We start from the raw sequence: 27,838 nt of genomic DNA on the forward strand, positions 1-27,838 counted from the left end.
GACAAAAACCATACCGATACCGTACCGTAAGTTTCGGTATACCGGAGTTCGGTATATCGGAAATTCGGTATGACAGTTTTCCATACCGTTACCATACCGTATTATCGGTATACCGTACCGCATTTCGGTATACCGTACTTTTGCGGTATACCGAACTGCGATATGGCATTCCGATATACCGTTATACCGTGTTTTGCGGTACGGTATACCGTTATACCATGATACCGTGAAAAAATCTATTATATCCATAATATAAAAAAAAAAAAACTAGTTTTCAACTACTTCAAAAAATAGGGTTCCCAATTTTGATTCTTTTATTTTTTTTATAATAAAAATTCTTATTTTTAAAATTTAGTTTAAATATAACATATATATTTATATATTATATATATCAATCGGTATACCGGTATACCGCGGTATGGAAAATCTTATACCGTTACCGTACCGATCTCTATCGGTAAGGTATCATACCGTACCGAAAACTACGGTATACCGAAAAAACGGTATTTTCGGTATTTTTTCGGTACGGTAAGTCCGGTATTTCGGTATTTCGGTATAATTCCGCAGCCCTAGTTTTTCCCATAGATGGAAGAAATAATAAAGCGGGTAATTTTCGTTATTGTAGTAGTAGAGTGCCCCAGAGATCCGATTTTCTCCAAAAATCATGCGATCCAGAAGTTGTCCAGCTGCAAATCCGCCGTCAAGGCTCCCGCCGACGGTCAAAATCGATGCGATCGGTCTCGATCCTGATACCAGAGCAATCAAGGAGCGTCTCTTCTCAGATTCAAAGGAGCTCCAAATCATTCCGATCGTCGGCGCCGGCGGAATCGGTAAAACCACTCTCGCTCGAACTATTTATCAGGATCACTTAATCATAAGAAGTTATGATATTGTTGCTTGGGTTACAGTATCTCAGAATTATCGCTTTGGAGATATTTTTAAGAATTTGCTTGTTTCCATGAAAGAATTTGTGAGAGAAGATATTAAATCAGAACTGAGCAACCATGAAATTGCTGAAAAAGTGTATCAAACTTTATACTGTAGGAGGTATTTGATTGTGATAGATGATATGTGGAGTGAGAAGACTTGGGATGAAGTCAGAATCTATTTTCCTGATAATGTTAATGGAAGTCGAATCATTTTAACCACGAGGCTGGAGGATGTGGCTGCTTGTGCTGACTCTTCCAAGAATTTTCATCAGATGAAGTTCTTGAAGGGTGATGAGAGTTGGGATTTATTGAAGAAGCAAGTGTTCAAATCTGGAAATTATCCTCCCATTTTGGAGAAGATAGGAAGGAAGATTGCATTAACCTGTGGAGGATTGCCCCTTGCAATTGTTGTGATTGCAGGGATTTTATCTGAAGTGAGTCGAACCGAAGCCGATTGGGAACAAGTTGCAAACAACTTAAACTTAGCCACCACTGCACATGAGGAGAAGTATGCTGCAATCTTAGATTTGAGTTATACTCATTTGCCTCATCATTTGAGGAGCTGTTTCTTGTACATGGGAGCCTTTCCTGAAGATTACGAGATTCGATCTCAAAATTTGGTGAAGTTATGGGTAGCTGAGGGTTTTGTGCAATCTGAGGAAGTAGCAGAGGAGTTTCTGATGGATCTTGTCAAGAGAAATCTTGTTTTGGTGAAGAAGAGGAAGTCCAACGGCCGAATCAAAAGTTGCGGCCTTCATGATCTGTTGCGTGACTTGTGCTTAGTGAGAGCGGTGGAAGAGAACTTTCTTCTGTATTTCATGGGTAAGTTTGTTCTTCCTGAGATTTTCGAAGATCAAGTCCGCATTAGTGTATCGTATTCTGATAATCTTTTAGAGATAGACGGCTCAACCATCCAAACTATCATATGCTACCAAAGAAGTAAAATAGACTCATTGGAGAAGTTCAAATTGCTCAGCATTTTAGATATGGTGAAAGCTGATCTCCCTGTTCAAGTGTTTGAGCTTCTCCAGTTAAAACATTTGGCCCTCAGCTCCCCTACTGTGATTCCATCTTCAGTATTAAACCTTCAAAATCTCGAAACCTTGATTATCTATCCACGAGAACCATGTATGGTGACTTTACCGGATGAAATATGGAAGATGTCGCGTTTAAGGCATCTCATCGCCTCCTCATTTCACCCCTTACCTCATCCAGACGGTGAAACTCCTCCTTTACAAAACTTGCAAACGCTTTCACTTGTGACGAACTTTGTATGCAGTGAAAGGATGGTGGTAATGATTCCAAACATTAAGAAGTTGGGGATATGTTACTCAGATGAGAATCTTGATGGGGAATGGAATCTAGAAAATCTTCAATGTTTGGATCAACTTGAGAAATTGAAAATGGAGATACGCGGCGACTTCCCTTCAAGGCCATGTCTGAAACCTGGCTTTTATCCTGAGTTGCTGAAAAAGTTAACATTGAGTGGTTGGCGGCTTCCTTGGAAAGATCTGAGTACTGTTGGTTCGTTGCCTAATCTTCAAGTGCTGAAATTACAAAACTACGCTTGTGACGGAAGCGTTTGGGAAACAAGTGATGATGGATTCAAAGAGCTGGAGTTTCTTCTGGTTGATGAATCAAATCTTGAGGAATGGTCGACAGAGAGTAGCCACTTTCCAAAGCTCAAGAGTCTAGTATTTCAACGGTGTCCTTATCTTAGCGAGATTCCGGATGATATTGGATACATTCCGGCACTCGAACTGATTGAGGTTGATGGCCGGAACAAACATCTGGTGGAATCGGCTGAAAGGATACAAAAGGAACAAGAAACGGAGTATGAAAATTACAGCATTCGAGTTCGTTATTGATACTAGGATTTTCAAACTCTTCATGTATTTTACATGAGGGCCTTGTGAAGTTATGCTACTAATTATTGATATTTATATTTAAGTATAGAAAATAAATTGAGATATACTACTCCGGCCACGATTAAAAAACAAACTCACTTTGCACGAGTTTTAAAAATTTATTTTAACTTTGTAAAAAAAGTTGGTTAATGGAACGTGAGTCTCATGTATATAGTAGTACTTATTTTATAGTAGCAAAATATAAGTATTAATGACTAATGAGTTTGGATCCATTAACAAAAAATGAATAAATAAATATGTCTTTATTTATAAACATCCCAAAACATCCCAGATTTTAGTGGGTGATATGACTTTTAATACAAAATTAGTAAAGTATAAGAAAAAAAATGTTTATTTTTCAAAATTGAGGTAAAGTATCATGTATGATGTAATTTTCATTTTTCAAAACTTTTTTAAAACTAAAATTCCTTAAATATTTTTTATATATAATAAGAAAGGGAATATATAAAGTTCATTGCTCTTCTCGGCCAATGCATGCAAACTGGTATATTAACAAATGTGGATTCTTGAAATATCAGACAATAAAATCGCTACTGCCAAGAACGAAGGATTGTAACTACGACTTCATTTAGCAATTAGAAAGAGCAAAAAATTGTAAGGATTGGTATTCATCTTTGCATTTTGCCACTGTTATATTGAGTAGTGTGGTGGTACTCCAGTAGTTGTGCATACAATATATTATCGACTTGATTTATTTTTACTTCTGCTTTGAGTTGTTTGTTTTCCATCTTTTCTTGATCTGATTTTGCTTCCTTCTAACTTGGTTGATTCTTATCAGATTCGTTAACAAGATAATCATCTTATCAGTCGAGCTATTCAAAAAGTAGTTAATAAATACCTGAATGATCCAACTTCCAAGGACAATCTATTACTTTTATCTGGTAAATAAATAGGATTATCGTAGTTGCTAACTTTGTTAATCGCGTTTAATAATATTATACTAATATAGTAGGAGTAATATAGAAACGGAATTCGGTAGAAATTATTGAGCTGTTTGAGTAGTGAATAGTGATATTTTGTGCTTTGTTTCGTATTCATTGACTTGAACGCTTTTGCTCTGTTCTTCTCACTCACACATACACTCTTCATCTTCCAAACCATTTGATAATCCTCGAACAAGTTTGATCATCAAAGCCTCCATTCGAGAAATCACAGCTCGAACAGTTTTCAACACTTCGGAAAACAACCCATCTGAAAAGCTTTCCACCACATTCTACCGATTGATCGAGTCAACTCTCACTCAAAAATCAAGCTCAAATTCAATCAAGTCAACCGTTAAACAGCCATGCGATCCAGTGCTTCTCCAGCACCACCATCGCGCCTTGCACCGTCCGGAAAAATCGACGCGGTTGGCCTCGAGAACGACGTTGAGGCAATTATGAATTGGCTCCGTCGAGATGCGCACGAGCTCCTCTTCATCCCGATCGCCGGCGCAGGAGGAATCGGTAAAACAACCCTAGCTCGAAATGTTTATCACGATCCCTATTTCATCGATACCTATGATATTCGTGCTTGGGTTACAGTATCTCAGGAATATAGTTTCAGCGACATTTTCGCAAATCTGCTTGTTTCCATGAAAAAATTCGTTAGAGAAGACATTTCCAGCTTAACCAAAGAGGAAATTCCCTTAAAAGTTCACCAAACTTTAACGAATCGAAGATATTTTATCGTAATTGATGATATGTGGAGTACCAAGGCTTGGGATGAGATAAAGCCCTATTTCCCCAACAACAACAACACAAGTCGGATAATATTGACCACGAGGCTAGAGGATGTGGCTGAGTATGTTGTTTTTCCGGAGAAATTCCATCAGATGCAGTATTTGGAAGATGATCAGAGTTTGAGTCTGCTTAAGAAGGAGTTATGTAAAGGGGAATGTCATCTTCCGATGATGGAAACGATGGAGGATATAGCAACAAGGATCACGAAGAGCTGCGGAGGGCTGCCCCTTGCGATTGTGGTGACCGCAGGACTTCTCTCGGAAGTCAGTGAGACGGAAGCTGACTGGGAGCAGATCGCCTTCACCTCGAATCTGGCCATCACTGCGGATGAGGACCAGTATACTGCGATCTTAGATTTGAGCTATACCAATTTGCCTCACCATTTGAGGCCTTGTTTCTTATACATGGGAGCCTTTCCGGAAGATTATGATATTCGAGTCTCGAAATTGGTGAAATTTTGGATAGCTGAGGACTTGGTTAAATCAATTGCACCCAAAACCCCTGAAGAGGTAGCAGAGGGGTGGCTGGAGGATTTGGTTAGGAGGAATCTTGTTTTGGTTACCAAGAGGAAGTCGAATGGCAGAATCAAGAGCTGTGGCCTTCATGATCTGTTGCGCGACTTGTGCCTTATGAGAGCCCTGGAAGACAATTTTCTTCTATGTTTTATGGGTTCGTTTTTTCTACCCGAAATCTTTGCAACTCAGCTTCGTATTAGTATATCTCATTCCAATATCCTTGCACACATTGACGGCTCAACCATTCATACTATTATATGCTACAGCCATAGTTCAGTAGACTCTTTGGAGAAATTTAGGTTGCTCAAGGTTTTGGATATGTTAAACTCAAAAATCCCAGCTCATGTGTTTGAGCTGATTGATCTTAGATTTCTTGCTTTTAGCTACTCCACTGTGAATCCCGCGTCGATACCAAGCCTCCAGTATCTCCAAACCTTGATTATTTATCCAAATAACTCTTCTGTGGTGGTTCAGTTGCCGGTTGAGATATGGAAGATGCCATGGTTAAGGCATCTCATCTCCCCCTCCTTACAACTCTTGCTCCACCCCGATGGAGCAACTCCTCCTTCCGAAAGCTTGCAAACGCTTTCACTTGCAGCCAACTTTGAATGTAATGAAAGGGTGGTGAAAATGATTCCTAATGTTAGGAAGTTGGGCGTATGTTACTCCGAAGAGAAGCTTGATGGGAGCTATCATCTAGAGAACCTTCAATGTTTGAATCGACTTGAGAAATTCAAAATGGAGATACGTAGTAGTCTCCCTTTCAGTCCACAGCTGAATTTTGTTCTTCCCGAGTCTCTCAGAAAGTTAACCTTGAGCGGTTGGCGGCATACTTGGGAAGATTTGAGTATTGTCGGTTCGTTGCCTAATCTTCAAGTGCTCAAACTGCGAAACTACGCCTGTGATGGAAAAATTTGGGAACCAATTGAGGGAGAATTCGAACAGCTGGAATTTCTTCTAATTGACGAATCAAATCTTGAGGAATGGTTGGCAGAAAGCAACCACTTTCCGAAACTCAAGAGTCTAGTGCTTAAAGGCTGTCCTTCTCTTAGTGTGATTCCAGAGGATATCGGATTCATTCCGACACTTGAATTGATTGAACTCGATGGGCAGAACAAATCTCTTGTGGAGTCGGCCAAAAGCATTCAAAAGGATCAAATGGAGAATGAAAATTACAGCATTCATATTCGTTATTGAAATGCTCTTTTACTTATCAGTTTCTGGAACACTATTTATATATTTGTAGCAGTATCTTGTGGCTTTCTGAATGTTGATGATTTTGGCAGACTAATGCTGTGTGATTTTGTCATGTAATGCATTACTGTGTGATTTTGTCATTTAATGCTTCTTGTTGTAGTTTGCTGTTGTCATCTTCTTTTTCATGTTTGACTTATCATAATGAAGGCATAAAACTCTTGGAATTGTTTAGGAATCTAAGGTGATGCATTAAGGAGAAGTTCGTCAATAAATTTCCATTCATAATGATGAGAATTTTCTGAGGGTTAGTGCAATAGATTTTAGGAGTAAATGAGGGGTATTAATAGCATACTACTTGTGAAATTTCCCTCCAAGTTTTAGGATCACTTCATGTAATTTTACCTCAAAGTTTTTGGGTCACATCTTTGTAAATAGTCCCTTTCCCATTGTTTGATCACGTCCAAAATGAAAGCAATGCAGATTCATTTCTTTAAAATTTAGTGCAATTATTTATTAATTTAAATTTGGTTTATGTTACTCCGTCCTATAAAAATATGGGCCTATAATAAATAAAAATTAAGATAAAATTGATAAAGTAAAAGAGAAGTAATTAAAATAATTTTAGTGGATAGTGAAACTCTCATTATTAGTATTAGTATTTAAATGATTGTATAAGAGTGTCCACAATAAGGTGCAACTGTCACGCCACAGCCAAAAAAAACTTGTCCACCTAGTCAGCACAGCCACAAAAAATTCTTCTATCACATCAACACAAAATAAATTAAGAAAAAAAAAACACATTTTTTACTGCCGCAACGGTCACAACGGCTCACAATAGGCCGCCGCGAGACCGCTGCCACCACCCCTCTTGCCACGGCGCCCCCCGTGGCACCGCGGCGGTGCTATTGTGGACATTTTTGTAAATAACCTGATGTATCGGGATAATAAATTAGGATAATTTTCCATAAAAAAATGTTCATATTTTGATAGAAAGGCCGTAAATGAAAAATGCATATATTTTTATCGGGGGAGGAAGCATTTAACAATTGAGTTTGTACTGTGACAAAAGATAAAGAATTTGAAACTAACACATCTAACAAGTGAACATGACAAATACAAAGTCAAATAATATATGGAACATTTAGTCTGATATGGATGGTGTACATACTATGAAAACAGAAGCTTGCACCAAGTAGCAACTTAATAAGTGCTCTTTGCACGCGACTGTCTGTTGTGTGACTCTTGTCCAACCTAATTAGATAAAAGTCGTTCAAAGTAAAACAAAAAGAAATTAATTATCTTTATATATTTCTCATTATTGATAAAAATATATTTGACTAAAAGTCTAAAATTAGTCCCTTACATTTTCCCAAAAAAATATTTTTTTCGTATATATTAAATGTGTTAACTTTTCATCTCAAACAATATATTTTGGTCCATATTTAACGGTTCTGTAAAAAAATAACAGTCACCTGCATCTTAAAGTCCAAAATTATTCGTATACTTTTGTACCAAAAACATATTTGGTCCTACACATTATTGTTAGGTTTTTTTCTAAAGTACTGTCCTATGTTTTGGTCTATATTTAACTCATCAATTTAGTCAAAATGCAGTTGACCGTTAACATCACTGCTCAATTGTTTGGATTCTTTCCATTTACAATGGTGAGAAATTTCTGAGGATTAGTGTATTAGCGCAATAAATTTATGAGTAAATGAAGGACATTAATAGCATACTTTTTTCCCTTCAAGGTTTGGATCACTTCATGTGATTTTTCCCTCCACGCTTCCGGATCACATCTTTGTAAATTTTCTCTGCTCACTTCTTGATCACTTCTAGCTGAAGTAATACAAATTCGTTTTTTAATCCAGTGCGATTAACTAATATCTTTAATTTAATCTATATTATTTTACCAATTTGATGCATGATTTGAATTAATCTATAAATTAGAATTTTTTAAATTTATTAAGTTGTTTTGAAGTACTATTTATTTACTTTCTTATTTAATTAGAATATGTATATGAAAAGTTACTAACCAATAATAATTGTTTGTTAGTTATATTCTTTGCTTCAATTAATTATATAGGAGTTTCTTTTAGTTTATTTCATTTCAAAGTTTTATTTTATTTATGTTTAGAATATACCTATGAAATAAATGCTCTTTATACGCGACTTTATGTAAATTACCTTCGTATCTAACCCCCCAATTAGATAAAAGTGAAGCGCCAAGGAAAGCAAAAGGAAATGATTTTATCTTAAAATATTTCTCTTTTTAAAGAGAAATAATTAAAGAATCCATCTCCCACGAACGACAAAACTTCCAAGAAAGAACCTTTCAACCAATTAACCCACTATAATAACACATTAACACTTCCTTCGACGCGTTACATACAATACATATAAATATATATAGGGACGTGTTGTTGATTAATTATACAAAGTCATACATAGTTATTATACACATTTACTAACAAAGAGAGAGAGAGAGAGAGGGAAATGGAGAAGAGTTACAACAACTATAGGGTGTTTGGATTTTACAACCGGAAATTCAAGATCAGCGAGCCCCACGCGCCGCCGGAGGTCACGGCGGCGTTCAAACAATACGCGGAGGGAGGGGCCCACATGAAGGCGGAGCAGCTGCACAAGTTCTTGCTGGAGTACCAAGGGTGCACCTCCGCCCACGCGGCGGAGATCATGGCGAAGGTGTTCCTCCCCCACCACAACGCCGCCGGCCTCACCCTCGATCAATTCTTCCATTTCGTCTTCAACTCTCATCTCAATGCTCCTATCAATTCTCAGGTTTTTTTGCTAATTTCTCTCTCTTTTTTTTTACTCCATTTCTTAAATGTTTGAATTGCACTATTGGTTGGTTACATTTTTGGGATTTGTGGAAAATTGAATTTACATAAAAATATAAGGATGTAGAGTCAACTGTTTAAATAGATTGGTTAATGTTGTTATTAGGTATGTGAGATATTATTAGGATATGCTTAATTTGGTCATCTTCTACTAATTTAAATGCTAAGTCGTGTACACGTTCGATGGAATCCAAGAAATGAAGTCCAGCAAATATTTTAAGCCGCCTATTTTCTCCTATAATACAAACTTTTAAACTTAACCACTGACCAATTTAACTGAAGCACAATTTTAAGAAAATTAAGTATAATGTGGAAACCTTACAGTTATTCAAGAATAAACTTAGTTTAAAACTAGTAAAATGTCTTGAAATATAATACTTCTTTCCGTCCCTTAAAAATAAAAACTTTTGAAACGACATGAATTTTAATGTAAAATTGATAAAGATTGAGATATAGAAAAAAATATGTTAATGAAAAATGGACCCCACCTTATTAGAGATAAAGACATTATAATAGAAAATTTCTATTTCTAAAGGACGGATCAAAAAAGAAAGAGTTTCTATTTTTTTGGACGGAGAGGATACATGAATAAAAATTCCATAACTAATCCATACCAAATTGGCATAGTAATTTGGTATACCTCACCAATAATTTCTTGCCAAATGAAAAAAAAAAAATCCACTTACCACGTTAATTAAACACTAACTCAATAAAACTAACTATACAAAATAGACATCCATTAATCAAAGACTGACGTTATAGTACTACTGTTAAATATGGAATACCATCGTATAATAGACGTGCAATATATATAGTAATCATGTCAAGAAAAAAAAACACATTACAACTCTTTCATAGTTGTACTATTTTAAGATTTTATTGGTGAAATCTTTTTTTCTTGTTTTATATCTATAGTATATACTATAACTTTATACAAATAAAATTTATGACTATAACTTATAAGTTTTTGTTAGCATTAATCAATTATAATTTTCAATATTTTCTTATTCATGTAAAAAATCAAAAAGTTCATTGGAAATTTACAAGAAAATATTAAAAATTATAAATAATTTTCATTATTTTCTTATTACCATGTAAACAATTAAGAAATAATTGAAATTATACACGAAAATATTAAAAACTATAATTGGTTACTTAATATGATAACAAAATATAAGCTATAGTCATAATTTTGAATAAAGTTTCCATATAATATAAATACAAAACAAGAAAAAAAAAAAAGGCTCACCAATTATAAAGTATCAAAATAGTACTATCAAAGAGATATAATATATTTTTCTTTCTTGACATGAAAAGTATTGTAATATAATTACTTTTTTATGTGTAAAATAATATACATCTATGTAGTATATTACACGCCTTGATGGCAATTTCCATATTCAATAGTAGCAATGCTACTTTCTATAATTAATGGATGTCTATTTAGTTTTATTGAATTGGTGCTTAATTGACGTGTCATGCATGTGGACCTTTTTTTTTCATTTGTTAGGGAGTGTATATCAACTTGGTATGAAAGAATCATGGAATTTTTATTCGGGTATATATGTTACTAGAATATTTCAATGTAGTATCATGAGTATTATTTACTGCACTACTACTTATACAATGAGAAATAGGGTACGTTACATTTTAAAACATTCAAACAATATTTCAACCTTTTATTTTTAGGCTTTTAGCCATAAGCCCCTAAACCTCACGAAAATAAATTCTTAATTCTCAAATTTAAAAATAATTTTATAAATTACTCCATGTTCTAACATAAAATACCTCTGAAAAGTTTAAAATTATTGGAGGAACATGGACCCCACTCCACTGACATTTTGAATACTTTACTTTAGAATGGCTTTTATAACGTACGAGTTTAAACTTTTGGTAGCTTTAATTTTGTAGATGAATGGTAACCGAATAGTTATTAAATTCTCAGTTTTCATAAATTGCATTTTAAATTTTGATTTTGTGGTTAAAATAAATACATGATATATGATGTTTATATTACTGTCTCAATCCATGCACAATTTTTTTAACTATATTCTGTTTGCATTCACATTTTTCATCAAATATGGCTATTATTACTTCACACTCATAAAAGTTACTGTATAGCAATTGAGCTACTAAACTTATGTTTATGTAAATTCCATTAAAAAGGCATTTTTCATAAAAAGTAGGAGTAGTATATAAGTTTTGTGACACACAATATGTCGAAACACTAGAAAGAAAAGTGGTGCATGGCTATATAATGATCCTGTATCCTGCATAAGCTCAACCAACTTACTACCAAAAATCTTTATCAACAATCAATTAATTAGCTCAACTCAAGGGCTTGATATTTGTATTTAGTAGTAGTAATAATCACATCAATTTTAGTAGTTTTCCTAAAACAAAACAAAACAATAGCACATAAGATAAATAATCTGGTGAGTTTACTGATTGCATCTATTGTGTTTGGTTGAGAAATTAAAGCATAGATTTAGCTTAACAAATTGTGAAAAATTCCTTCAGGTGCACCATGACATGAGTGCTCCAATGCAACATTATTTCATATATACAGGCCACAATTCCTACTTAATCGGAAACCAGTTGAACAGCGAGTGTAGCGAAGTCCCCATCATCCACGCTCTCGAAAATGGTGTTCGAGGCATTGAGTTAGATCTATGGCCCAATTCCGCCAAAGACAACATTCAAGTTTATCACGGAAAGTATGTTTTCCTGCACTTATATATTGCTTGCACATTTACTAATTCCCCGAACCCAACAGCTTACTGTGACTTGCAGAACACTGACTCCTCCCGTGCCATTGATGAGATGCTTAGAGTCGATCAAAAAGCACGCGTTCATTAAATCTCCGTACCCTGTCATAATCACTCTAGAAGATCACCTTCCTCCACATCTTCAAGCTAAAGTTGCAGAGGTAACAAATTAACTCTCTCTGTTATGGAAACATCATAACATCTTTTTAAAGACCGTAAAAGTCAATTTTGGTCCTACATATATGACCAAAATACGAATTTGGTAAAAAAACATTCACTTTTTGAAAAACAGGTCCATAACAAATGAAAGTGTGGACGAAGTAGTCATTTTTTTTCCGATTTTGTCAAAAAACTAATGGTCAATGCTAATTGCACAGTGGCATGACCGTTAGCTTTTTTACGGAACCGTCAAAAAAGGACACTGCGACAAGGATTTCATTTGTTATGGACCTGTTTTTCAAAAGATGAATGTTTTAGACCAGATTCGTATTTTGGTCATATGTTTAGGACCAGAATTGACCTTTACTCTTTTAAAGATTCACATGTTTTATTAATTGTGCAGATGGTTACTCGTGTTTTTGGAGATATGCTTTATTGTCCCGAGTCAGATAGCTTGGAAGCGTTTCCATCGCCTAACGACTTGAAGCACAAGATCATACTCTCTACCAAGCCACCAAAAGAGTACCTTGCCGATAACAATTTAGACCTATCTAATTCACCTCTGCCCGAAAAATATATGTCTGAGGTAAAAATATTTATTTCTAGACATGCTAGTGTTGAATGTGGTTACAATGAAACTTTATATCTCAGAGTGACGACGAAGAAGGCGAGGAAGTGCAAGAGAAGCTGAGGAGTAGGGCTGCGCCCGAATATAAACGTCTCATAGGCATTCGCGCAGGGAGTGCGAAGAAGGGATTGAGGCAGGCTCTAAGAGATGGAAGCAACAATGTTAGTAGGCTTAGTTTGAGTGAACAGAGGCTGGAAAAGGCTGCTGATTTATATGGAACAGATGTCGTAAGGTAGTCATGTAATATACTACTCTCGATGTCCCACTGTAGTAGAGACATTTCGTTTTGAGCACTCATTTTGAAAAAATGATACTAATAAATAGTTAAAATACTGAGACAGTATTGCAAAGAGAATAATACTCTCTATGCACTTTAACTATTTATTAGTGTCATTTTTTCATAACGATTGCTCAAAACGAAATGCCTTTAGTGAGACGAAGGGAGTATATAATTGTAAATTAGATTTATGATAATGGTTGATTTTGTAGATTCACACAGAGGAATATAATGAGGATATATCCAAAGGGAACGAGAGTAACCTCATCTAACTATAAGCCAATGATAGGGTGGATGCATGGAGCTCAGATGGTTGCCTTTAACATGCAGGTAGGTTTATTTTTCAAATTAATTGAGCTTAATTTGTAACATTAATTTGATGGGTATATATGATTATATGATGTATAGGGGCATGGAAAATCGCTTCAGATTATGAAGGGGCTGTTTAGTTCGAATGGAGGCTGTGGGTATGTGAAGAAGCCTGAGTTTCTTATGAAGAAAGGTGTAAACAATGAGGTTTTCGACCCCAAACTAACATTGCCTGTCAAGATGATTTTAAAGGTGAGTTAGGATGACATCATTTTTAAAAATAATACTGCCCCCTCTGTTCATGAATAAAGTATGCACTTTGCTATTTTGGGACGTCCACAAATAATAAAGCATCTACATTAATATTTATTTTTAGACTTAGTTTTTTCACCCATTTATATATAGTTCAAAAAAATTCTTAAACCATATGTCGAGTCAAAAAGCGTCTTTGCAAAGAGTATTTCATTATTTGATCTGCGGTAGCGCAGGTAAGTGTATACATGGGAGACGGGTGGCGACATGATTTCAGCCGCACGCACTTTGACACATATTCACCACCTGATTTCTACACCAAGGTAAAGCAACAATTAGACAGATACTTACCTACATAAATAAAAAGATACAAATTGATAAGTTAGATAACTCATCTATCTTGAAGTTATATAAAAAAATGACTTAATATGTATATTCTTGTTTATTTATCTTTCAACCAAACTGCTGCTTTAGGTGCACATAATCGGGGTGGGAGCGGATAGTGCAAAGGAGAAGACGGATGTTAAGAAAGACGAGTGGATCCCGTATTGGAACGAAGAGTTTACGTTTGGATTGAGAATTCCGGAGCTAGCGGTGTTGAGGATTGAAGTAAGGGATCATGATACATCTGAAAAGGGTGATTTTGGGGGCCAAACTTGCTTGCCGGTGTCGGAGCTAAGGCAAGGGATACGTGCAGTTCCTCTCTACGATAGGAAGGGTCTCAAATACAACTCTGTCAAACTCCTTATGCGCTTTCAGTTTCACTATAATTCTTCTCTTTGATTAACACACGCCTCAAATTTTCTAAATTCTGTCCGATATCTCTTTTTTCTCTTTCCTTGTAACAAACTGACTACATTCATTCTGTCCCGTTATAAGCAAAGAGTTTCTTTTGTGCAAATAGAAATTTAAAAAATTAATGTTTAAAGAGTTAATAAAAAGAGAATAAAATATGAAAGAAAATAAAGCAGAAGAATGATGATAGAATAAAAAAGATTAGAAAATAAAATAAGAGAGTAAATGTTAAAAATTTGCCAAAAAAAAAAGAACTCACTTTAAGTAGATGTATATTTTTAACATGATCATCAATTCTATATGGACTAAAGTCGAAAATTGCTCATGTATCTTTGCTAAAAAATTGATCTTACACATTAAGTATTAGCTTCTTGTCCTAGATAATATATTTTGGTCTATATTTAACGATTCCGTAAAAAATTAACGCTCAACCACATTTCGACCTGATTAGTGAGTTAAATTAATGGACCAACGTGTTGTTTAAGACCATATGCTAACACACTTAATGCATAACCAAATAAGGTTTTTTGTACAAATATATTAGTTTCGGACTTTAAAACTCAATTGACCGTTAAAGATGGAACAAACATATTGTTTAGGATCGGAAGTTAACACACTTAATGTGTAGGATCAAAATATTTTTTAAACAAATGTACGAGACCAATTTTAGACTTTAGTCTTCTATCTATATAGGAACAAATATACTACAATATGAAGGAATATATACTCAAAGAATAATCCATACTCTCAAGGAGAAACTAATCTCATGATTTTTTTTTACAAATTTGTTGTGTGCTTTATTTCCTTTGTCCTTCAAACAAAGTTATGGGTTAACTGAACTTAACCTACCAAGTACCTCTAAAAAGTTCATTGACTCACTTCCTAGATCAAAATATCAATAAAATCGATCTTCAGAACGAATAAAGAGAAATTCAACAATTCCAATTTTGATTTTTCTTCAATAAAGTTTTTGTTTACTTCGACATGCTTGGTTATATTATGTTGTGTCAAATTTTCTGATAACAATTGCAGTTTTATTGTCACAAAAGATTTTGACATGTCTTTGTCGAAAGAAAACCTAATTAGCCCATCAATCTTCTTAACCTACTTCAAGCAATCCACTTCTGATCTCTTTAATTTTGCATTTTCTCTTGATAGTGCCACAATCCAGATCCAAATGAGCAACAATAACTCAAGATTATGTTTAACAAAAGGGTTCAGATGCAGCGAGGCCGGCTAGCAAGAACATTGACGCAGATAAGGATCTCCTTATCCGTTGATGAATTTGTTGTCGATGATGAATACCAACAATTAGAAGTCAATAGTATGGAGCCATCACAGCGCGGGAAGGGCAAGAAGCTGGCTATTGTGGGATGGCTCGAAGTACACCCTAGAGGAGTCGATGGTCTTGGTACACATTTTTATCGACGCATAGAATGCCCCAATCCTCGACAACAACCAAAGGATAACAATGTTTTGGAATACGATTGCCGGAAAGTACCACATGTGTGATACACTATTTATTAGCACTAAAAATACCTGCAAGCATACATGGTAGATCTAATATAGCTAAAGGTCAGTACCGGGATATCGAACCGAGGGAATAAGATTGCAACTAGCTACTGCTTCCGTCCCGCTTAAGATGACACGTTTTCATTTTTAGTTTGTCCCAACTAAGATGACACATTTCCTTTTTTGGTAACTTTCTCTCTCCAATTAATACACTCAACTACTTTTTTTCACTCCTATTAAAATATCCATCTTTTTTAATCTCTCTAATTTAATACTTACACCCACCTTCTCTCTCTCTAATTAAACACTTTGACCAATAACTCCTAAAATCTCGTGACGGCTAAGCAATGTGTCATCTTGGTCGGGACGGAGGGAGTATCATATACTAAGTGTCATATACTCCCCCCGTCCCACAAAAGATGTCACATTTCCCTTTTTGGAAAAAGTTCTCTCTCACATGAATATAAAAATTATATTTTCTCTATCCATTTAACACACAAAACAAAACCTCCTAAAATCTCGTGCCGTCCCACAAGTGTGACATCTTTTGTGGGACAGAGGGAGTACTATTTAGAGACACCGAGTTTTTTTAGGGTTTGATTTATAACGCTAGACTGAAATAAATAAACAAATAATAGAAAACATAAAAATAAAATACTCCCTCCGTCCACAAAAAATAGAGCACAATTACCATTTTTCGCCGTCCACAAAAAATAGAGCACATTCATTTATGGAAAGTTTTCAACAAATAATAACCCTACACATCATTCCACTAACACTACTTATCTCTTACTTTTTCTCCTTTTCTCTTACTTTTTTCCCTTCTCTCTTACTTTACCAATTCTACATTAAAACTTGTGTCATACACAAATTGCTCTATTTTTTGTGGACGGAGGGAGTAATACAAAGCATACTAAAGAATGTAGAGTTTTTAGGATCCAACTACTACGACCTAATGATGATTAATCTCACGGAAGTTTTACCTTTATGTGGGATTATTAGGAAAGTCACGATTCTTAGATAAGCTCTCTCTCCAGTGCACCTATCCAGTAGATTAGACTCTAACTATCAAAGTCTTCTTCCAATAGATTAGATTCTAACTCCTCAAGTTCCTAAGACTCAAGTCCTCACAAAGAGTCCCCTCTCTCGAGTGCAGATAAACCTATGTGTTGTACTCGTTCCTTTTACCACGTAAAACTAGCTATCTCTCGATTAATCCATTTAAACGAACGTAGTTCTAAAGTTGACCAGACAAAAGAACAATAAAAGCACAAGAATAAGCAAAACATTCACAAGAGCTAGGAAAAGGTGCAATTCAAAAAATCAATACATGTTCATAATAATGTTCACCAAAAAAAACTACAAAGGATGTTTAACCACTCATAGACAAGTAGTAAAAACAATAAAAGTACGAGACATGAAAGAAATTGATAAAAACCGCTCCAGTGGAAGATGGATGGATTATTTGTGGAATATGGAATGAAAGAATGTGTAGAGCGAAGAAAGATTGGAGGCTCTGAGATGAATTCTATGAATTAGGTTATGGGCATTTATAGGTTGGAAAAAGGTTTAGAATGGGAAAAAATATCCTCTAACTAATTTGCATTTAAAACATGCAAAATCTGTTTTTGTCAAGGAGCAAAGCCGACTGATGCACCCCGATGTAATTATGATCATCTGCGCAAGCATTAGGCCCAAGTGCATAAGGATATGACCAAGTTCACTTACATCATGGTCAACATTCAGGAGATGAGCCCTAGCGCCCATAGTTTTGGCGACATTCTCTATAAATCAAAAGAGCTTTTTTTCGATGACGAAAAAAGAATCTTCGTTGCTTCTCCACAGCATTCCCAAATTTTTATAGAGTTCCGATACTTCAGTTGCGCTGACGAGAACCAGGATTTCTGCTTTCAGGGGAGCTGCGTCTATCGATCTGATTTAATATAGATTTTCAACGGGTTAAACTGAATGATTTTAGGCTGAAATAGCACTGCTCATACTACAGAAACTGAGAAACTAGAGACGAAATGGAAATGGATAATGTGTCAGTTATAAAATGATATGTAAGTTGATTTAGGGTTGAAAAAAGTTCATTGTTGTGAATGCCCTAATAGAAACCACCGACCTCGTAATCAAATTTTCAACCTCCGAGTAGCCTTCACTAACCACATCACCACTACGCAAATTTCCAACTAAGAAATTAAACAAGAGAATCCCATTATCCAATGTGAACTAAAATCAGTATAGAGACAGTTAAGTCTCTCTCTCTCTCTCTCTCTCTCAAATCTGAGAGAGCTTTGATACATTCTGCAAAAACAATATACAGAGATGCCATACTCGAAAGTGCAACTATAAATCACCAGTGAATCTTGAACTGCAAACTTGCAGGCATTCAGGCATAATAACACTCCTCATTTACATTTACGAGATGCATGTGCCTACTCCAACAATCTGTCATTCATTTTCAAGCTCTTCCCCGAATTTCTCTAATCTGTCAGTCTCTTCTTCCAAATCACGTACCAAAGCATGGTTAACGATACCATCATCAAGACATGCATGTACCTGCTTCCCACCAAACCTGAAAATGAAGAAAAAATATCAAGCAAGGTCAGAACTGTGGATCAGTGATGGATCTTCTTGAGTCCAATAATATGAAGTGTTTAAAGTGTTTAATCAGTAACCATGCAACCTAAACTAGACGAGCGAGACACGGCCAGGGACGCATTACTTGATTGATTTTAAGCTTGCAATTATCACTCTATGGTATTATGTGTTCATGTCGACTAATCATTTTGATTGTCATATTTATAAGTACATCACTAATACAAATAAGGGAGAGTAAATTGAATGAGAATATTACCATCGCCCGTTCATCAACTCTATGCATTTAAGAGCATCCTTACTATCCTTATACTTCACCAAGATAACACCTTGAGGGTGATTTTCACATATCTGAAAATCCATGTTAAAGTAGAAGTTATTAGAGATAAATCATAAGATAAAAGTACAAGTATGTTGAAATGAATGAATCACCAGGGCTTTTTCTGCTTACGAATAAACTAGAATTACCTTGACAGCATCCAACGGGCCAAGTTTTCCACACTCATCACGGACATCCTCTTCCAGTTCAGAGCGCAAACTCTCATCTGCCTATAAGAAAACGAAGTACAATACATACTTCAGAGAAAACTCTCATTGGCCTATGATAGACCACATCAAGATCAAAAAACTAAAGCAACAGCCAGAATGGAACTGGTCTCAGAGCAAAATGTTTATTACTACTACTATTTATGATGAGCTTATGTGATGCTACTGCACTAGATATTGACTTAGTGTTATGACTGATTTAGCCTAAATATGTTTGATTAGATAGGTTCACAGCAGGAAACTCACTAGCCGAAGTCAGATAGATAGGCACAATGCATTACCCTCATTTCAGCGGGAGTGAACATGTAACGGAGAAGGACAGTTGCTGGCATAGACACCTTTGAATCATCACGGCCACCTGATTGTTCATGAAAATGAAATAATTAATATCTAACTGAATCCATGTCAAGTGACCGAGAACATTAGAATGCATATATTGATCGACAATGAGCATGGAAGAAAGATGGAATCAAGAAGACCTAATCAATTATCCATTCTCTCTTACAGTGAAGTAATGAATGTCAACATACAACCCTCCTCCATATGAAGGATATTAATATGATGAAAATATATACGAACATATCATCAGAAAGGAAATTGTTAGATATGCTTTACTAAAATTAAGAAAGAGAAGTTCGAACCACAAAATTAAAATTTTACTTGCCACAGATCTTACCCCAGCCCAACATCTTCTGCTCAACCTTCTGAAGCTTTCTCTTCTTCTTATTGTCTACTTGCTTGGATATAAATTTATCACCTGAGAGGATAAGTGTAGATATTAGATTCAATGTGTACACAACATTTAACATGACAATATTCGCCCTTGACAAGATATGTGTAAACCAAAAACAAACACAATGAAAACAACAATAATGATAACAAACAATCTTCCACCCAAGTTAACAAAAGCTGAGATTCAACACTAGCAATTCCTATAATGCTCTTGAACATTTGATAATTGTAAGTACCAAAGAGCACAATGAACAGCTATGTCCATGACCCATACCTTTTTGCTCAAACTTAGCTAGTGATACTGACATGGGAGTCTTCCCGCCAGGCCTTAGAGGAGCTCCGTCCAAAATTTTGATAGCTAGGTCTACAGAAGGTTCCTAGACAAAACAAAAAAATATATCACTACCAACATAAGACAGCAAACAGATCACAAGAAAAATTATTCATTACCTTCAGATACGTTACCAGAGCATCTCCCTTTTTCTTTCCAGTTTCTTTGTTAACATAGATCTTTATTCGGGGCCTCTTTGTTTCAGGATCCTAAAGTGTTTCAGCAATGAAAGCCATTAAGTAACAGAATTTAACCCCCGCCCACCCCATAATTCAAGAGAGTGAAGAAATTAGATATCCAATAAGCATGACAGAAGGTCCGACTAGATGGACCAATCTCTAATGTCACAGTAAAAAAAATTCATGTAATATTTCAAAATTATCGACTTCTACATTCACACAAATGGAACTCCAAGTTACAACATGGTCCAAATTATGTAATGATGACCCCTAAACCATGTAAATTGCTAAGGACTGTCCATTTATCAGGCAACAGTAAATATCTTTACATTTTGGAATAGTACAGTACAAATTTAAACAATAGGGATGACGAAAAGCCCAAATCCTTAAAAGAAATGGATGGCATCTTATTCAGTGAAGTAGATAGCTAAAATTGCAGTAAGCTATCCAGAATAAATTATTTCTTCTAGCATGAAGTAATATATAACCAAGATGTCAATTACCTCTTTTATGATCCCACACTTCGAGAACACTTCAACCATCTGTTTCAGATGTCGTGTCAGTCTCATTCTCAATGATGATGAGTTGGGAAAATGTAACTGCAGACTTTCTGCTGGCAGCAAACTCAGTCAACACTAACCTCTTCAATAGTGACATCTTCTGGCAAGCCGGTTACATATACATGTGTATTAACTTTCAAATCAAACCAAGAATCAGGTGGTTTGTTGGGTTCCTACAAGGAATGAAGAGTAATTGAGTAAATAAACCTGGTGATTATGAAATAGAAGTGCATGGCACAATCTGGAGAAATACGCATAACTTAGCACTCTTGGCATATAATTCTAGGCAAGAGAGCTTTCTTCCAAATACAAAAGACACAATCACACAATTTGAAAAAACAACCTTCTTTTCAGTAGCTTTCTTATCAGCATTTTCCTCAGGCTGCTTTCGCTTGCCATTTTGTTTCTCTTCAACAGCTACAACAACAGCATCATTATCCTTCTTTTCCACTGCCAGATCACTAGCATCCACTATTGGAAATACTTCCTCTTCTTGCACAAAAACCATATCCTCCAGACCATAATCCTCTTTCGTATGATCTGTTTCCTCCTATCACAAGCAAATTTTGGATGCAGTTTAACAAAGATAGGTGCAGCACCTACAAGCAAGTATGTGAATCAAAGAAACCTGTTGTGTTACTGAGACCAAAAATTAAATAAAATGCCGAACTCATCCAAACATTAATCAATCTATAAATTAGAAGCCATAACCAATTACTGCATTAAGATAGACAAAAAGTGGTTCAGAAGTTTACTATTATGTTCTCAGGACCCTCTCAGGTTGAATTGAAAGGAATAAATAACTAATAAACAAATCGAATTAACAAACAAATTATGCATATCAAAACCAACCTGGGGTACCCAAGCCTTAAGAGTCCGATCCCATTTATATCTAGTTCCATCGTCATCAGTGAATTCATCCTCGCCCTCAGGCGGAGTTGAAGGCCTCTCCGGATCATCATTTATGTTGGCCTCTGCCTCTGCCGCTGCTTCTGCTTCTCTAACCTCCCTCTGCCACTTTTCAAACTCATCTTCTTCATTAATCGTAACAGCGACTGCAAAATAATCAAAATTTCAATTATTAATCATAAGGCTCATCACATATAAAAGTAAACACAAATGTATCAAAACCTGCACTAGGAGCCTTCTGCTGAGAACCGGTTGATGACCCAAGAACCGATGATAGCGGCTGCCAATCACTGCACCCTTCAGCCCATACAAGTGTACTTTCATGCAAATAGGCACTCGAGTGATACTCTGTCAACGCAAGTTAAACGATCTTAGGCACACGTCTTAACTATGACGAAGGACCAGTCAAACATCACACACAAGAACAGATCATCCCAGCACCGAGTCCACAACTTACTAGCAAAGCCGAAATCCAGTGAAAAAACAATCAATATAAAACAGAACCTACAATAAATCAGCACCCTAATAATTAATTCAGCATAGAATCATCAATCATAATAAAATAGACAATTAAATCACCTTGCAGCTCAGAGATTGTGTAAGGACCAATATGCTGCTGGTCCTGATCAAGAACATACCATCCAACTCCAGTACTCATTTCTGAATTTCCAAAAAATCGTCAGCTCAAACCATAATTTAACAAAACATCACAGAAAAATTAAAATTTGTTGAGTTTATTAAACTCAATTGCTTCATGATTAAGAAAAATGACGAAGCTGCTGCATCACCACCTCGTAATAGTGGTGAAAATTTTGTGATTTCTCATGGCTAAAAAGATGCTTACAAGTCCTCTACGTCATATAGTGGAAGAATAATTATTTGTTCATGGTCAAAATGAAGCCACAAATCCAATATGTAATAGGCGGTGGAATTTATGGTTAACATGTGATGGCCTTTCTAATTAAGCTAATCATGACACGTAGTGGAGATGTGTATACTAGGTAGCTAGTTTATCAATCTCCAAAAATCTATAAATAGGTGTAGTTATAGTTCATTGTATCATAAGAAAAGAAAATGTAGTGAATGAGATTTAGAGAGAATGAGCTGTAGCTCATAGTAGAGAGAAAGAAGAGTGAGTGTTTGTAAGAGCTGAAGCTCTTAGATAGAAAGAAAGAAAGAGCCGTAGCTCAAGTTAGAAAGAGTGGAGAGAGATTTTGTAGTGCTGAAGCACTTTGGGTGTATTTTGTAATCCTTTTGTGAGAAGCCTATAAATACTTATCATCCATAAATCATCCTTGTTGAGTGCTCCTCTGTTGTGTATCAAATTTCCAACAAAATTTGCAGTAATAAAAAAAACCCTTATTTTGCATGCTATAGTATCGATATACGCCTCCAGTAAAATGAGGTAATTGCCCTTCATTTCTCAATAAATTAACACAAATGGAGCCAACTAAAACAACTTTCATTTCATTTCCTTTCATTGTCAACAAAAAAGTGCTGAATACGAGTTTTCGAGATATGTCACGAATTGAAAGAATGGAAAAACATAAATTCGTGAAAGAAGTAATGACGGACCAGGAATTTGCGGTTGCGACGACATCGGAACCCGCTTCTTCTGGTAGTTCTTCTTCTACAAAATGCAAATTGGGAGAGTCGAATTCGAGGAGCTTCATTGACCCGTTTAGGAAATGGATCGGATTCTGAATTGGGCTCCTTAAAACGGTAAACAGTTATAGCAATAAAACTTTGGGCTATCCTTGAAGATTTGGCTTTCTTTAGTTTGATTTTGTGAATACAATGATTTATTCATTTTAGGGCCTGTTCTATTTATAGGAAATGCCAGAAAAGGTGTCATTTATGAGGTTAATCCAATGTTCAGTTTCACTCACTCACTTGTGCAGGGCCCCAGATATGGATTGGGCCCTCACTGTGCCGCTTCGAAATAGAGAAAAAATAATCTTGCCGATAAGGTGATTTTTGAAATCTCTTTGGGCCCACCAACCCAGAAATGGAGTAATGATTACATTTTTGCCCCAGATTTTTTCGATTTCCCCCTCTTTTTCATTTGCTACTGTGTTTTCTAGGGCTCAAATTATCAAAACTCATCCACCGCCTTCATCTAAAAGTTACAGCAGCTCCACAGTGGTAGACAGTGTTTTTTCCCTCCGTCGACTGAAAATTAATATGGAGGAGTAACATTGTCCTTTTGTTGCAGATACGCAAATTCTCAGTGGGTCTCATCTGTGGTCGATTTGGAGAAGGCGTGCGGGCTTCGCGTCTAGTATCCATAACCTAGAGGTGGGTAGATCTCATTGTAACATCTCCGACCATTGACGTCTTACAATTTGCAAGACATGATTGAGATGTGTTTAATATTTGATAATTTTATTGGGTCTACGAAAACGATTTGTTGTCAAGATCTAAATTTACCCATATGTTTTTGTTGTTGTGTTGATTTAATTGAATGGGTATTTTGGTAGGCTAATTGCAAGGCAAACTTCTTGGGTGCTACACTGTCACGTCTAAACTTCGAAGAAATTTTATCAGTAAGCGTCTCAACTCTGGAAAGTGTGTATAAACCAGTTTATTTTGTAGTGATCATACATTACTTACATTCTATAATTTTCGTTGATGCTAGTTTGCATCGTCGAACTTGCTAATCATCATTACTTACTTGCTCCAATTAATATATGTGTTGCATTATGTGTGCTTTGTTGGTGAATGATATACCGTGAGTTGCACCCAATGAATCACTTAATAATGTGCAAATGTTAAGGTGGTTTCCACATATAGTACACAATAAGCAGGATGAACCTCTCTATTCCTAACACAGCTCGACAGTGTATGATGCTTGAAGACCTAACAGACATGTACCGCGTGGAGACCACACTTTTAATCATGAAAAATAGGAAGGCACGCACTGTGAGGAAGAAACGACAGATACTAGATCAGGCTAGGAGGTACAGTGTTTTGAATAGGATACCGGATCAAATAAAACACTTAGACCGCCTCGTACATTTAACTGACGCATACTGCAATTCGAACCTATGGATGGACCGAAACACATTTGGAAAGTTGTGTCGTATTATGACTGAACGTGGTGGGTTGACAATGGGTAAAGTCAAGGGTGTGGAAGAGCAGGTGCCATTCTAAGCCTCCATGATATACTTCTAAGTAAGCCAAACCCAGTCCCCAACGATTGTACTGACCACCATTGGAAATGGTTTAAGGTATGAACTTGTTTCCATGACTGATTTGAGGCTTTATTTAAATGAAGTTTATACATAATGAGTGAATTTCACTTTAGGGGTGCGTTGGTGCTCTAGATGGAACCCACTTCAACGTGCTAGTTAATGCTACAAACAAGCGGCGATATCGCTCGCGGAAGGGATATTGCAACCAACAGATTGGATGCTTGCGACTGCAACTTGCAATTTGTTTATGTATTACCAGGATGGGAAGGTTCTACAGGGGATTCACGTATCCTCAGGGATGTCGTTTCTCGTCCGAACGACCCGAAGGTGCCACAAGGTTTGGTCTTGTCTTTATTTTAATAGATGTCTATTAATATTGTACATATGACCTGTTATTTAAGTGTGTTGGGAAATACTCCCTCCGTCCGCGAATAGGAGTCCCTTTTTTCCTTTTAGTCCGTCCGCGAATAGGAGTTTCGGTTCACTTTTACCATAAATGGTAATAAGGTCCCACATTCCACTGACTCATTTCACTCTTATTTCATTTAAAACGAATATATGCAAGTGAGACCTATATTCTACTAACCCTTTTCCACCAACTTTTCTTAACATTTCTTAAAACCCGTGCCGCCAAGGAATGGGGCTCCTAATGGCGGACGGATGGAGTATGTTTCAATTTCTGTAAAGTATGTTGACAGCGACAATGCATATGCTAATAGCAATGGGTTCCTAACACCATTCAAAAGTATAAGGTACCATCTTAAGGAATGGGCACCAGGGACGGACACTCTCCAAAACGTGATTGAGCGGCCGTTCGTTGTTCTAAAAATATGGTGGGCCATATTGAGAAGTGTTGTGTACTACCCTGTTTGCACGCAAATCCACATTATCATGACATGCTTTCTACTCCATAACTCTGTGCCCCATGAAATATCCATCGACCCAGTGGAGATCGAGCTAGACGGAGCAAAACCCACTGTAACACAGGATGAGGCATTCATTGGGGTAGAATATGTGGATTGTGTGGAGCCAACCCAAGAATGGACTCAAACTCGTGACAATTTGGCAATGAACATGTGGAACAATCGTTAGGAAAAAGAAGCTAGATGTTAGGGGATATGTGACTGCAATATGTACTAGTATTCTAAATACTTGCAACATGATTTCATCATTATCATTCTATATTATATCAGGTTTTAAGGAGATTTAATCAACTACGCAATTTCAAACCATGTCAGACAATCTAAAAATTTTAATTTACAAGAAACAATTGCCAACTGATTAGTTTTTTAGGTGTGTAATAAATTTAAGTAGTTGTAGTTCCACATTTCTTCTCACACAGTAAAAGTGGAAAAGTTTCTTCCATTCAAGTACAATCTACCTTTGTGTAACTTCAAATTCTACAAATATATCTTCTTGGTGACTTATTAAAAATTGGTAGTACAATGAAATTGAAAAATCTAAAACAACGAAAAAACAACAACAAAACAAATAGAAAATTTTCGAAGGCCAAATAGTAAAGTAAAAACAAGAATAACTTCGCTTTTGCACTCGCTTTGAAAAAATCTAAATCTATACAATATATAAAAGGGGAGTTTTGGGGGTATTTAAGAAAATAAGGGGAATTTTGGGGGTATTTAAGAAAATGCTCTTTTAAAATAGATATTATTATTTAAATATAAATATGAAAGACCATTTAAATATTTGATTAAAAGAGTGAGTGAGAGGTTTTAATAAAGTGGAGTGAGTGGGAGGTTAGCAAATGTTAAGCTCGAATGATTTTAAATCAAATGAGTTCAATTGTATGTGCCTCAACGACATGACCAACTTTTGGAGAAACATGCCACTTTCTTCAGTTGATTATGAATATTCTAATGACTCAGTGTAATGAATGTAACCAATTCATACATATCAATCTGGGATTCATGTCGAATTTCTTCACGGTTCTTCTGTTTAAGAGATTACAAATTAATCGAGTTCCTTTATATCTAGCTTGACGGTTTCTTTTGTAATATTCATCATCTGAAGTTTCTAAGTTTCTTATGCAGGTATATAAACTATAGTCGGAATGAATACCGGCCTCGCCTCTCAGAGTCTGCAACATCCAGATTGCAGGACAGCTACGTAAAACCAGACAGGTAGGTGGCATACTGGACTTTAATCTTAATGCTGCAAATATATTCCTATTATTAGCCATTGTAATAATATTATTTAGAAAATAGGAAGAGTACGAATAATATATGTACTTTAATAGGTACACAACTTTAATAAACTATACAGAATAGTATATTGGATATTAAGTTTGATACCATGCTGATCCCAACCTATTCATACAAGTTTGAGATGTGGCCTTAGTTGAATTAAGTCTATGATGGTCGGAAACCATTAACTTCTTGGTGTTTGTTGCAAAACCATAAACATGTCTAGACATATACAATAAATTATTCACAAATTTAAAATACATATTCAAAATATGATCAAATAATATACAGTATATATAATTAAATAAATATATAAGAAAAATATTCTTAAGATTGGCCAATCTTACAATTTTCTATGTGATCTTTCAAATCCAAAATTTATATAGTAGATTGAGAGTGTAATTAATGCTTTTAAATTTATGACTGTTTTAATTAGTTTTGTAATGTCAATCACAGTTTGAAATCCGTGAATGAGTTCATTTCTGTTGAAGTTGCTCCAACATGCCCTCTGAATTTCGATATGATGATTCCTGAGGTTGGTTTTCTCTCAAGTTCGTTATGATTTTTCATTTCTGTAAATAACATTCGATTTGCTTACCATAATCGATGATGATACCCAGGATAATTGAGGCAATGATGGTGGTGATCAGCCCATGGAATCAAGAGAAGACGCTACTAATGTATCTATAGAGGAGAATGAAAAGCTCTATGCCGAGGAAGGGATGCTAAATACAAAG

The 27,838-nt window shown here is 35.7% G+C and overlaps 4 protein-coding genes and 1 long non-coding RNA gene across 10 annotated transcripts; 4 read left to right on the plus strand and 1 right to left on the minus strand.

Moving 5' to 3' along the window:
• The first annotated feature begins 615 nt into the window (after positions 1–615).
• On the plus strand, positions 616–2,930 carry LOC125211975 (putative late blight resistance protein homolog R1B-16). 2 transcript variants are annotated; one of them, XM_048111952.2, is made up of 2 exons: positions 699–830; positions 1,045–2,930. In XM_048111952.2, the coding sequence occupies exon 2, from the start codon at positions 1,070–1,072 to the stop codon at positions 2,795–2,797; it is 1,728 nt and encodes a 575-aa protein (XP_047967909.1). In that variant the 5' UTR covers positions 699–830; positions 1,045–1,069; the 3' UTR covers positions 2,798–2,930. The 2 variants fall into 2 exon arrangements, with proteins under 2 accessions (XP_047967908.2, XP_047967909.1); XM_048111951.2 differs by having other exon boundaries at positions 616–2,930.
• A 920-nt stretch (positions 2,931–3,850) lies between these two features.
• On the plus strand, positions 3,851–6,435 carry LOC125212669 (putative late blight resistance protein homolog R1B-14). Its single transcript, XM_089067415.1, has one exon. The coding sequence runs from the start codon at positions 4,143–4,145 to the stop codon at positions 6,288–6,290; it is 2,148 nt and encodes a 715-aa protein (XP_088923541.1). The 5' UTR covers positions 3,851–4,142; the 3' UTR covers positions 6,291–6,435.
• Positions 6,436–8,670: 2,235 nt separating this feature from the next.
• On the plus strand, positions 8,671–14,370 carry LOC125210275 (phosphoinositide phospholipase C 6-like). 2 transcript variants are annotated; one of them, XM_089069269.1, is made up of 9 exons: positions 8,674–9,089; positions 11,669–11,865; positions 11,942–12,077; positions 12,479–12,661; positions 12,727–12,935; positions 13,193–13,310; positions 13,389–13,541; positions 13,778–13,864; positions 14,016–14,370. In XM_089069269.1, the coding sequence occupies exons 1-9, from the start codon at positions 8,787–8,789 to the stop codon at positions 14,322–14,324; spliced, it is 1,695 nt and encodes a 564-aa protein (XP_088925395.1). In that variant the 5' UTR covers positions 8,674–8,786; the 3' UTR covers positions 14,325–14,370. The 2 variants fall into 2 exon arrangements, with proteins under 2 accessions (XP_088925396.1, XP_088925395.1); XM_089069270.1 differs by lacking the exon at positions 13,778–13,864 and having other exon boundaries at positions 8,671–9,089.
• Positions 14,371–18,048: 3,678 nt separating this feature from the next.
• LOC125210274 (splicing factor U2AF-associated protein 2) lies at positions 18,049–23,410 on the minus strand. Of its 2 annotated transcripts, none has more exons than XM_048109834.2 (14): positions 23,282–23,410; positions 22,286–22,366; positions 21,929–22,054; positions 21,650–21,852; positions 21,141–21,347; positions 20,878–20,970; positions 20,741–20,779; positions 20,178–20,267; positions 20,002–20,104; positions 19,672–19,752; positions 19,277–19,353; positions 18,918–18,998; positions 18,709–18,800; positions 18,049–18,426 (listed from the first exon to the last, which is right to left on the minus strand). In XM_048109834.2, exons 1-14 carry the CDS (start codon positions 23,304–23,306, stop codon positions 18,303–18,305), a joined length of 1,422 nt encoding a protein of 473 aa, XP_047965791.2. In that variant the 5' UTR covers positions 23,307–23,410; the 3' UTR covers positions 18,049–18,302. The 2 variants fall into 2 exon arrangements, with proteins under 2 accessions (XP_047965791.2, XP_088924958.1); XM_089068832.1 differs by lacking the exon at positions 23,282–23,410 and adding an exon at positions 22,498–22,776.
• Positions 22,981–26,103, plus strand: LOC125216663 (uncharacterized). Of its 3 annotated transcripts, none has more exons than XR_016137230.1 (7): positions 22,981–23,111; positions 23,202–23,428; positions 23,540–23,676; positions 23,791–23,851; positions 23,922–24,004; positions 24,187–24,936; positions 25,014–26,103. It is a non-coding gene; the product is annotated as an uncharacterized LOC125216663 (long non-coding RNA). The 3 variants fall into 3 exon arrangements; XR_016137229.1 differs by lacking the exon at positions 22,981–23,111 and having other exon boundaries at positions 23,300–23,428; positions 25,014–25,237; positions 25,647–26,103; XR_016137228.1 differs by lacking the exon at positions 22,981–23,111 and having other exon boundaries at positions 23,300–23,428; positions 23,608–23,676.
• The last annotated feature ends 1,735 nt before the right edge of the window (positions 26,104–27,838 follow it).

The sequence above is a fragment of the Salvia hispanica genome, chromosome 3, assembly GCF_029641045.1.
Source record: "Salvia hispanica isolate PSC_SH4W2 chromosome 3, Shi_PSC_v1, whole genome shotgun sequence".
NCBI lineage: Eukaryota > Viridiplantae > Streptophyta > Magnoliopsida > Lamiales > Lamiaceae > Salvia > Salvia hispanica.

Bases quoted from the DNA above. Each gene is read 5' to 3' on its own strand.
- LOC125210274 (XM_048109834.2), bottom strand. From the start codon at position 23,306: ATGTCGTCGCAACCGCAAATTCCTG. The intron at 20,971-21,140 runs GTTGTTTTTTCA...CATTCCTTGTAG, and splicing joins AGAAAGCTACTGAAAAGAAG to GAACCCAACAAACCACCTGA. The intron at 18,999-19,276 runs GTAATGCATTGT...GTTTTCTTATAG, and splicing joins TCACTCCCGCTGAAATGAGG to GCAGATGAGAGTTTGCGCTC.
- LOC125211975 (XM_048111951.2), top strand. From the start codon at position 665: ATGCGATCCAGAAGTTGTCCAGCTGCAAATCCGCCGTCAAGGCTCCCG.
- LOC125212669 (XM_089067415.1), top strand. From the start codon at position 4,143: ATGCGATCCAGTGCTTCTCCAGCACCACCATCGCGCCTTGCACCGTCC.
- LOC125210275 (XM_089069269.1), top strand. From the start codon at position 8,787: ATGGAGAAGAGTTACAACAACTATAGGGTGTTTGGATTTTACAACCGG. The intron at 9,090-11,668 runs GTTTTTTTGCTA...AAATTCCTTCAG, and splicing joins ATGCTCCTATCAATTCTCAG to GTGCACCATGACATGAGTGC. The intron at 13,311-13,388 runs GTAGGTTTATTT...TATGATGTATAG, and splicing joins TGGTTGCCTTTAACATGCAG to GGGCATGGAAAATCGCTTCA.